The 11,840-nt window shown below is 30.8% G+C and overlaps 2 protein-coding genes across 2 annotated transcripts; one reads left to right on the forward strand and one right to left on the reverse strand.

The window, feature by feature from the left end:
- The first annotated feature begins 572 nt into the window (after positions 1–572).
- LOC105777947 (hypothetical protein) lies at positions 573–2,886 on the forward strand. The gene is made up of 5 exons (XM_012601479.2): positions 573–868; positions 949–1,140; positions 1,229–1,439; positions 2,312–2,535; positions 2,624–2,886. Exons 1-5 carry the CDS (start codon positions 743–745, stop codon positions 2,732–2,734), a joined length of 864 nt encoding a protein of 287 aa, XP_012456933.1. The 5' UTR covers positions 573–742; the 3' UTR covers positions 2,735–2,886.
- A 49-nt stretch (positions 2,887–2,935) lies between these two features.
- Positions 2,936–5,093, reverse strand: LOC105777946 (calcium/calmodulin-regulated receptor-like kinase 1). The gene is made up of 7 exons (XM_012601478.2): positions 4,771–5,093; positions 4,535–4,688; positions 4,303–4,429; positions 3,725–3,810; positions 3,583–3,654; positions 3,304–3,510; positions 2,936–3,214 (listed from the first exon to the last, which is right to left on the reverse strand). Exons 1-7 carry the CDS (start codon positions 5,091–5,093, stop codon positions 2,936–2,938), a joined length of 1,248 nt encoding a protein of 415 aa, XP_012456932.1.
- Positions 5,094–11,840: the final 6,747 nt, after the last annotated feature.

An 11,840-nucleotide genomic window follows, 5' to 3' on the forward strand; every position in this document is an offset into this window, starting at 1 on the left:
CATGCAAACTCAAAAACCTCGAGAAAGTAATATACATCAATATATCATATTTAAATACACATGCAAAGAAGCCCATTATGACTCAACTTTTAAAGCTCGTAATTAAGTCATAAGGGTAAGAAAAACCCAAAACAAGAAGCCAAGACAGGCTCTCTTTTATTATGAAATCTTACGAGCACTATTTCGTACAATTGTTCTGTGAATCATTATACATTTTTTATCGTGATTTCAAATTCAAGTATATAATTAAAATTTAAAATTTAATATAAAACTATAATTTAAGTTACTTTTTTAACCATGTCAAATTTCTCATAAAGTCATTGCCAAAAGAAAAAAAATAAAGAAGAAAAATTCTCATAAAACAAACATATGGAAATCTTCTCAAAATGCTTTAGAGCTAGTTTTTTTAGTAGGGTTTATTTTTACTTAAAAGCCCATTTGAATTTTCTTTGTAAACAAACAAGATAAAGGCCCAAATCAACTAATACAACGTAGAATTTTCTCTCTAACAGGACATTTTCGAGGGAAAATATATATTACACGTAGGACAAAAATATTTCGGAAAGTACAAGTGTTCGATGAGTCTGGATCATGGAAAAAAACATGTCTCTAGAACCAACTCAAAACTTCAGATACAGATTGTTGTCATTATCGCCATGCTTATATGTTGGGAGATAAAAATAAAATCCTGGGAAATTCTCTGTTTTCCAGAAAAAAAACGTAAAAACAGAGTGAACAAAAAATGTCGCTTTATTACAGATGGAAAAATTTCGAGGAAGACGAGGATCGACCCGAAAAGCCTCGCCGGTTTGGGGTCACTGAAATGCGAGGACCCAATCATACTCTCTTGACCCAGAACGCTCTTCAGGTATTGAATTTCAATGGGTTGTTTTTAAATTTCGGAAATTTATGATTGAGCTGAATAAAAAAGGTTTCTTTTTTTACCAGGATATATTTGAATCAATGGGTCAATTTGTTGATGGGTTGAAGTTTTCCGGGGGTTCTCATAGTTTAATGCCTAAATCGTTTTTGAAACAAGTGATTGATATGGCTCATCAACATAATGTTTATGTTAGTACTGGTGATTGGGCTGAACATTTGATTCGTAAAGGTCCTTCGGCTTTTAAAGATTATGTTGAAGTAAGTTGAGTTATACCGAGATTGAAGCTTTTTTATGGTTAAAGTATTTTCCTTTTTTTGATAATGTTGTGATTTAATGTTCTTGAAGGAGTGTAAGCAAATGGGGTTTGATACAATTGAGTTGAATGTGACATCACTTGAAGTTCCTGAAGATACACTTTTGAGATATGTGAGATTGATTAAAGGTGGTGGCTTAAAAGCTAAGCCTCAGTTTGATGTCAAGTTTAATAAGTCTGATATTCCTATTGGTGGTGATAGAGCATTTGGAGCTTATGTTCCTCCTCCTCCAAGATCTACTGGTATGGATCTCATTCCTGTTTTTTTTTCCTCTGTGTGTGTGTAAGCAAGGTATTCTCATGTCCGTTTTGGGTTCATGGAGACTAATCTTTTGGGAGTCGTGATTGCCCGGATAATGTGCCTTATCACTGCACTTAAATTCTTGTTGGTGAACTATATTTCATTGAATGAGTTACTATTAGGTAAAAGTACCATAGAGGCTCTTGTACTAAAAGTCAAATTACATTTTGTTCTCTCTACTAAAAAAATTGGACTAATTAGTCCCTGTATATTAGATCAAAGAGCAAATTGGTCCTTTTATTAATAATTTTATCATCTATTTTTACCGTTAAAAATTGGTCCTTATAGGTTAAAATGAGGCACACGTGGCACATTACTTGTAATTATTATTTAGTTATTCTGTCAGCAACACTAGTTTATAATAATAGAAATGGATTAAATTTTAATAGAAAGGATTAGTTTGTTCTTTGATATAATGTACAAAGATTAATTTGCCTATATTTTGAGTAAAGGGGACAAAATGCAATTTAACTCTTAGTACAGGGGCCTCCATGGTACTTTTACCGTTACTATTGGTTTTTATGATTTTTTTTCCAAATTTTGACGAGGGATTTGCATTTGTTTTGCTTTTATTGAATTAAGTTTCAAGGGAATTGAACCATATAGCCAATCATACTTTTTTCAGTGATTGCCATCTTTTAGACCCTTTATTTTCATGTATATGGATGTTCATAGCAATAATGTTCAGTTTTTGTACTGGTTAGAATGAGTGGAACCATTGAAATATGGTTTGGTTGAACCAATGTGGTCTCTGAGCTGTTTTCAAAAACCAACTATCATTGTTGCATTTACTATAACCCGAATATATTTACAGAACTTGTTGAAGATGTTGACCTATTGATCAGGAGGGCTGAGAGATGCTTAGAAGCTGGTGCAGACATGATTATGATCGATGCAGATGATCTATGCAAACATGCTGATTCAGTACGGGCGGATGTAATTGCAAAGGTTATTGGTCGTCTAGGTCTTGAGAAGACAATGTTCGACGCTTCAAATGCTAGAGCCTCCGAGTGGTTTGTCAGGCAATATGGACCAAAGGTATAATGATTATTCATTAAGTTAACCCATACCAAATTCTGATGTTTCTGATTATATATAACTGACATTCATGACTTGTTACTTTCAGGTGAACCTCTTTGTGGATCACTCTCAGGTAATGGATTTAGAGTGTCTCAGAGGATGCAACCTTGGAAAAAATCACAACTCGGTCCTTGGTTCGTCGTATTTTCTGTTCTGAACTGGTAAAGACTTATAGAGATACAACTTCCCTGCTGTAGTTTATCAAGTAAGCATTGGTATGCCTTATGTTTGTGCTGAGAGTGTGAAGTTTAATCGAGATGAAAACATTATCGACTATTATTGCAATAAAGTTGAAGCTCTTTACAATGACTGATTTTTTGTTTTCGTGTTGGATTCTACTGATTTTGCCTATATCTTTTCATCTTTCAGTTAAGGAAGAATCAAAAGTCCCTTGTAAGTCCAGTTCAAAAGTAGTTTCTTCTGTTATAACCCGGTAGGTTTCCGAGTTCCTCGGCTTAAGAATCTCGGACAGTGCCAACACAATCTTCCTCATTGAGGGCCTTTTTCTTGAAACAGGATTTACACAATTATAAGCAAGACCACCCATAAAATTTAGTTGTTGAACATCAAATTTTCCTTCAAGTCTAGGGTCTGCAATCTCTTCCCACCCTTCATTGTCCTCTACACCAAGAGCCACCTATTCAATGTCAAAGCCTTTCAATTAAATGTTCATAATCTATACGTATAATATCAAGTAATCATAAGCTAAGCACGTCTTGAACTTACAAACTCTACGTATTCCATGAGATTCTTCTGTGCATTCTTGCCACTCATTAGTTCAAATAGGAGAACCCCGAAACTGTAAACATCACTTTTCTTAGTAAAAATTGATGTAGATATGTATTCTGGGTCTACGTAACCGAAAGTTCCTTTAATATCAGATGAAGAATGCAAAGCACTCTTCTCCTGCCTTGAAATCCCAAAGTCAGCTACCTGCACAGTATGGCCTTATTAAGCCTCATTCATAGGAGAAATGAAGTATCTATCAGAGAACTGAAAACTTACTCTAGCTTTCATGAAGTGATCCAACAAAATATTCGACGATTTGATGTCCCGGTGCACTACTGGTGGAACAGCCTGTTATGAAAACTGGCTGAGTGAGCAAACTATGTATTTAAACCGTAAACCCTAAACCAGATTAACTTACCCCATAATGAAGATATTCCAAACCCCTTGCCACATCTAGAGCTATCTGTACCCTCAGATTCCAGGTCAAAGGCTCAAGTTTTTCATCTGCAATTCAAACGTGATAATGCATTTTGCATCATGACAAGTACTATTAAATTTGTTTCTTGGACAAAGTATGCATGCATTTTTATGATAGATGACGTTACATGAATGGAGTTTCAATGGTAAAAGTATCATGGATACTTTTGTACTAACTGATAGATTATGCTATGTTTTCTTTATTCAAAAGAATGAGCAAGTTAATATATTGTACGTAAGATTAAAAAGCAAATTGATCATTTTGTTAAATTTAATCAATTTTTACTGTTAAAAACAGATGTGGTTGATAAAATAATTAAATAATTACATATAGCGTGCTATGTGTATTTCATGTTGGCATATAGATATTAGTTTTTAATAATAAAAATAGATGAATGAATTCTTAACAGAAAAATATGTTTGATTTAATTTAAAGTATAAATATTAATTTATATATCTCTTAATAGAAAGGTAGAGTGCAATGCTATTCGTGCCCTTATCAGCTTTGATTATTCTTACTGTATAAATGGGAGGCAAGGCTTCCATTGCTCATATAAACATAAACAAGCATATGCAGTCCTCTTTCAGCACAATACCCCATCAAGTTCACGAGGTTCCTATGGTGTAATCTTCCAAGCAACAGAACCTACAAAGCAACAAAATATTGATGTGTACAAGCTTTCACTTGATTTCCAATAAAACCAAATCATTGATTCATAGGACATGGAAATGGAAACCAGATTTTAGTTACCTCAGTAAGGAATTCCATTGCACCTTGCTTGGAATCAGTAGCAAGCACTTTAACAGCAACTGTCTGACCAGTTGTTATTTGAGCTTTATAAACAGGACCAAATGCCCCTTCACCTATATTCGTCGTAAAATTCCATGTGGCTTTTTGTAGCTCTCTGCAAAACATTTCGTCCTGAAATAACGTTGAGAAAGAAAATAAACGAAAAGAAAGTCTGAAATGCAAAAACCCTTTCATACTTGTAAGAGTATTTTGGTATGCCGCATGCGGATGCCACACTCTTCCTCCGAAGCCCTTCTAACCATTGGGGCATGTTACTCCATTCAGATGTCCTAGGGGAATCTCGACTATGGTTAGAATCCGACAATACTGTGCTGGAATCTGATCCATGAATACGGATGGGGTGATTGTCAGCCCTTGGACCAACCTTTTCCGTATCATGAGATCGATCGAAACGTTTCTTTCGGTACATAATGTACCATGCAATAGCCATGGCCAAAATAATACCAACTCCTACTCCAATGGTGGTGCCAAAAACTAATCCCAACTCGCAAGTTCTCATTTCTTAAAATAAAACCTGTTAAAATTTTCACTTAAATCTATTATTTAATAAGAAAAAAGAAAAAGAAGAAGAAAAACATGTAAAGTTATGTTTTCTTTTTTCAGTTTTTGTTTGATACCTACAAGCATGTGCGGATTAGACCGGACCTGTCCGGGAAAATTATAACCATCCATATATAGCCCAAGTGCATGTGCATTGGTATTAATTAAATAACGTAAAGATTTTTTTTTATATAGTAATAAAGCTGGATAATCATTAATTAAAATTAAGGGTGTGACACGTAATTAAGTACTTGTCAATCCAGACGATTGCTTTAATGGATTAGTATGTTTGCCTTCAATATGGAGATTTTATGCCTATTTTGGTGTTTGATGATATCTGGGAAAAAATGGATTAAAGGCAATGGAAGGCAATCAAATATACTGGCGTAATTCGTTTCCTTATTTAGATGATTAGGGTGGTGAAAATACGGAAATAGATGAAACTTTTGCCTACATTACCTATTAAGTGATGATTAGTTATCGAGGGAAAAAGGTAATAAACAAGAAGTTATTTACTATTATTATGGTAGTGAAAATTGAAAAATTTATTATGGATATGTCTTTGTTGGTAAAAGTACCATAAATATCCCTATAATAGAGTAAATTGTTATGTTACTTTTATTTAAAAATAGACAAATTAGTTTCTGTACCTTTTTATTAAACAACGAATGTAGCATGTCACACATACGTTACACTAACATATAGAGACCAGTTTTTAGCAGTAGAAATAGACAATTTTTAACAAAATGATCAATTTAATTTTTTAATCTAACGTACAAGAACTAATTTACCTATTTTTTGAGTAGATAAGGCAAAATGAAGTGTAATTCCTACCGTAGGGGTTTTATAGTACTTTTATTGTTATTGTTTTTTTCTTCCTAGTTTGGATAGCATTTCTTTTGGCCGGTAAACTGTGCCTGAAAAGCTAGTAGAATTTATAGAGCGAATGTGAGTTGTGGGTGTTGGAGTTTCGGCTTCGAGATACTGTTTGATGTTTAAGTTAGTATAAGAGTTCTGTAAGGAAGAAAAACAAATTATGAGGATTCATAGATTTGATATTGTATTGTCATTGTGTTGAAGCCATGTTTTTAAGGAAGTTATTGATGAGTGTTGTATAGAGAACTAGAGATATATATATATACACACTAAAAACCACCATAAGTTAAGCTTTCGCGCATGGGATATGTGTAACTGATTTTATAAGTTTAAATTGGTGAGGTACTTAGGAAAACATATGTGTGCTTGTTAGATACAAAGTTCATTGAACATAACTTACGTGCTAATTTTACTCGATAGTATTAAGTAGGGGCAAGTGTTTGACCGAATCGAATGAAATAGAGTTAATCAAGTTGACGAGTTATATTTTATCATTCTAACTTGATTTGAATTTTTTTTGAATTGAGTTGAGAAAATGCAATTTAAGTCGAAGTGAAATCATTTGAATTAAATTAAAAATAAATTTACAATATAACTAGTTCCATGTTAGAGCATATATATTTAAAAATTATTTTAATTTTTTTTGTATTTTTTTGTTGAAAGGGACCAATTTATTCATTTTTTAAATTGACAAGGACCAAATGGGTATTTGCATCAATATATTATTTGAGTTATTCGAATTTTTTGAGTTATTCAAATTGTAAAATTAAACTCGACTCAAACTCAAAAAACCAAACTACTTATTCAAGTTCGACTTGAAAATACCGAATAACTCATTTGATTAATTCAAAATTTGAAAACTTTTTGATACTTTTAAATCGAATCGAGTTTTGCTCACCTCTACACTCAAGTGACTATGATATAAATTACGTTTGAAAGTAGATGTATGTGTTTTGGAATTTTTTGGCTGCATAAAATATTAATATATCAAATTTATATATGAATTTTATTTTAATGTGTAATTTGATATATAAGTTTTGATTTTGCATAAATATACACATCAATTTTAAATAGTGGTTCATATATATATATATATATATATATATATATGAAACTTTAATTTTAATTCAATAGTACACCTTTAAAAAATGAATAAATACATATATTTTCATTTTTTATTAATATAATAGTTTGTGTATGTAATATATAAATGTAAAATGATGCTAATTTGATATTTAGTTAGACAATAATTGTTCTCTTATTTTAATATATTAGAATGCAAAGTTTTAGAAATTAAGGGTGCATGTGATTTAGACAACATTCTCTATTTTCATTTTCAAAAACAGTTTTATTTTCTATTTTTGAAAATTTAAAAATATTTTGGTAAATGAAAATAAAAATACTTTGGCTAGAAAGACTGTTGTTTATGTTTAAATTGTGGTGCCAATGAGGGCATATTGGTCAGGCATATAGGTTGATAGAGAATTGGTATAATTTGACATGATTTAGCATTTTTTTGTTGTGTTTTGAGTAGTTGTATACATGATTTTTGGTAAGCTTGGGACTTAAGTAAACCATTGTTGAAAATCTTGCATTTCAAGGTATCAAATAATACACACGGTCAGGGGAGAACCCAGCACCTCCTAAAATAGAAAATTTTTTATATATGCCCTTTAAGATTTTTAAAATTTTAAATTAATACATGTTGCCTGTAATAGCCCGATTTTGGGTTTAGTCGATACAGTAGTTTCGGGACCACAAATCCGATGAGAAAAAAATTATTTTAAAATTTTGACATGAGTTGCATTATGATAGGAAGGTTGCATGAAAATACTGATATGAAAATTTTATCGATTTAGTGATTAATTAATGAAATGACCTATTTGTATAAAATGTAGAAATTGAATTCTAGAAGCTAGAAGGGTTAAATAGCTATGAAATTCAAAACCAGAGGTTCTTATATGGTAAATAGGCTATCAATCAAAAGATGGTAGATTTTTATGGATGAATCATCCATGAAATTTGAGAAAAAGAGAAGGACTAAATTGGAATTTGGGGAAATTAAAAGATGATAATTAATTACATGAACATATCATCCTTTTCTATCATCTTCTTCCCCAAATTTTACATGGAAACCCTAGGAGAGAGAAAAGAGACTTTCTTGGCATAAATTGGTAAGTAATCATGTCCCGTTTTTAATAATTTTTATATTTTTGAGATCGAGATAACATATTCTCTCTATTTTGAGGATTTATTTGAAAAGTTATCAAGGTATGGAAATTGTGTCACGGATGAACATGCTGAAAATTGAAAATTTATGGTAGAAAATGAAAGGTTGTTAGTAAATAAACAACTTTCACAAAGTGATTTTGGGTGAAATTGAGATTTAGGGACTAAATGGTAAACTTGTGAAATTCAAAGGAAAATTTTGATTTTTTGTGAAATCTATGGACTTTTATAGATATATATGAATTTCGTTTAGGCTTGAAAAGGGGATTGAATTGCATGAATTTCATTTTTCGAGCCTAGGGACAAAATAGGAATTAATGAAAAGTTTAGGGGCAAAAATGTAATTTTTCCAAAGAGTGATTTTTGAACTAAATTGAATAATGTGAGTGTTAGATAAGTTAAACATGTTGTTATAAATCAAGAAAGAAGGGAAATTGACCTTGATCAATAAAAAGAAAAGTGAGAAAAAGTGAATATGAAAGAGTACATTCAACAACAAAACAGTTTAGACAACAAAAGTTATGTGAATTTGAAAATCATCAAAATGGTGAAAATTAATTAGAAGCTGAATAATATATGAAATTAAATCTGAATGAGTTTATTTTCACATAAAAGAAACAGTGTATACAAAAATTTTATATTATGAGATATTTGAATTTGGGTGAGATAGGGTCGAATGATTTCAGAATTCCCTATTTTGACTTGGAAAAATCATTAAAAAGTTTACAAAAATAATTATAGGTTATAATTTATATGTTTAAAATCCTTAATGAGTCTATTTTCAATATAAATAAATGAGGACATCATTCGAATTCTGTACAATGAGATAATTAATTTTTAGTGAAGATAGGTCGGAACTGTCAAACAGTGAAATAGGGGAACTTTAAAGAATAAACTGTACTTATTGGCTAAACCAAAAATTCTGAAAATTTTATGGTAATAAGATATGTGAGTCTATTTTGAGGCAAAATTAACATATCTCAATTTGGAGCTCTGTAGCTCGAGATATAAATATATTTGTGACTCTAACTCAAACAGACAGCTTGAATTTACATACAGGAAAATAGTGATAGTATGGATAATGTTGTTTAAATGTGTTTACACATTAAGGATGTGGAATGGAGAGGAGGAGGAGGAAAATTATATGTGAATATTCAGCTAATATGAGTTTATTTTAAAATAGCTAATGTACATGTTATAGGTTCAGGGACTAAATTGAATAAAAGTAAATTTTAGGGTAATTTTGTAAAAATATAAAAATGACCAAATTGCATGAAATGAATTGTTTTATTATTTAATTTAATAAATTGAATGAAATATTAATTTAGATTAAGATCGGGCAGAAAATTGAGGGAAATAAAAATTTCCAAAATGCCCTCGTATCTTGGTATTTACGCAAATTAATCTGTAAGTTCGTATGAACTATATTCTATACAATTTTGACTAAAGTGAATGTTATTTGGTGATGAATAATATATATGTATATGTGTTAGTATTGAACTGAATTTAGAGAACTGAATTGAATAAGAAATATGTGTTTGTATCACTATAATTCAAACTTTATCATTATTATGTGTTTAATTTACTAATTATGTGTGGTGAGTATTTTAAGGTAAGTGTTTATTGAAATGATAAATTTATGATTGGGTATTGAAATTGAGACCGATCTTGAATGAATTATGGAATATTAAATATTGTTTTGAGTACTGAGTTGAATTGTGAAGTTACTGAATATTGTTATGTATACTACATTAAACTGTGAAATTAGTGAAGTAATGAATTACTGCAATATTGTGAAACTGATTGAAATAAGGAATTATAATTGATACTGAACTAAGATAGAAATTGTACTGAAAAGTGAATTAAATACCCTATTAACTAGTCGGGTTAGTCGGATATAGTTGGCATGCCATATGATATGGGAGAGTACGGGTTTTTTTCGGCTTACTGATCAGGCACTTATGTGCCGACTACTGTTATTGTTACCGATTCGACACTTTGTGTATCGAATACTGTTACCGTATTATTATAGATTCGGCACTTTGTGTGTCGAATACTGTTATCGTTACTGTTACCAATTTGACACTTTGTATGTCGAATACTATTCTTGCATCTTTATACAGATTCGCACTTTATCCGTTGAATCTTTATCTTTATTCACATCACATTACTATTACTGCTACCGTTATTGCTTACTGTTTAGGTACTGTGTACCGTTAAGGTACAATGTGCCATACTGGTGTGTTTGGTTGGAATCCACGTATTCGCCAAAGCCTGAGTCTGTTAATAGGGGTAATTAAATGAAAAGTTAAATGGAACAAAATGAAACAGTTGAGCTATTGAAAGAAACGTGATTGTGGAATATAATTTGAAAATGTGAATTGAATATGAAAATGTGAAATGAAAACATGAACTAAATATTCATGAGATAAATAATGGCTCAATGTGATAGTATATGATATTAACTAATGAAAGCCAAATTGAATTGTTATTGGAAATATATTATCGAATTTAATATTCAGTTTAGATTGAACACGGGATTGAGCACAATTGTTCTGTGGCAAAGGATGAATTGTCAGATAAGACCATAGTTGGACTATGGCACAAAAAGAACGATATACTCATATCCATAAGCCGCTCTTTGATTCAGTAAGAAATGGTAAGAGACTTATGTGTTTGAATTGAAAGAATTATAGATTATTATTGATATCGATCTGAAGGAAGTGTGTTTATTGATTATATTGTATTTGACAAAAGAAATTATGAAGTATTAGAGTTATTTAAAATTTTACTAAGCATTCATTACTTACGTATTTGTTTTTATTTATCCTACAGATTATCGGAAGCTCGATTGGGTTGGAAACTTGTTGGAGATATATCACACTATCCGTTGGTTATATAGGTATGTTCGAATGTTTGGATTTTGGATATAGTGGCATGTATAGGTATTTTGTTTAATAATGGTCTATTTCCATTCACACGTGCAGAGACATGGGCATGTGTCCCTTACTTCTAAGAAAAAAATTTTGAAAAGTTGAGAAATGACCGTATTTAATTTGTAAACTCCGGTAATACTCTGTAACCTATTCCGGCGACGGATTCAGGTTACCCTTAAAAATGATAAAAAATTTATTTAATCATTTAAAAATTATAAAGATCTAGATTATTAAAATTGTGAAATTGTACTTTTACTATCGTAAATAATTACAATTTAATTTCGCCTCCTAAAAAAAGTTTTTGGCTTCACCCCTGCACACAACTGTGTGCTCTGTTCAATAATCTTAGGTCCACATGGCATCAATTAGTTACACGGTCTGAAGATACAACCGTGTGTTTGTTTTCAATAATGAAAATAGTGAAAACAATTTGGTATGTATTTTTCAAAATGAAAAGAAAAAAATAAGTAAATAATCAAATTAAAGTATAATTTATTAAAAATGTATTACAATAGTAAAATAAAATGCAATTAAATAAAAAAGTTTAAAGGTTATAAAAATAAAATAAACTACTTCTAAAAGGATTCAAATGGGATAAATTTTAAAAATTTATTTGTTTTTGTTATGAATATCTTATTAAGTGAATGTCCATCAACATTAGGATA

The sequence above is a fragment of the Gossypium raimondii genome, chromosome 10 (assembly GCF_025698545.1).
Source record: "Gossypium raimondii isolate GPD5lz chromosome 10, ASM2569854v1, whole genome shotgun sequence".
Classification (NCBI taxonomy): Eukaryota; Viridiplantae; Streptophyta; class Magnoliopsida; order Malvales; family Malvaceae; genus Gossypium; species Gossypium raimondii.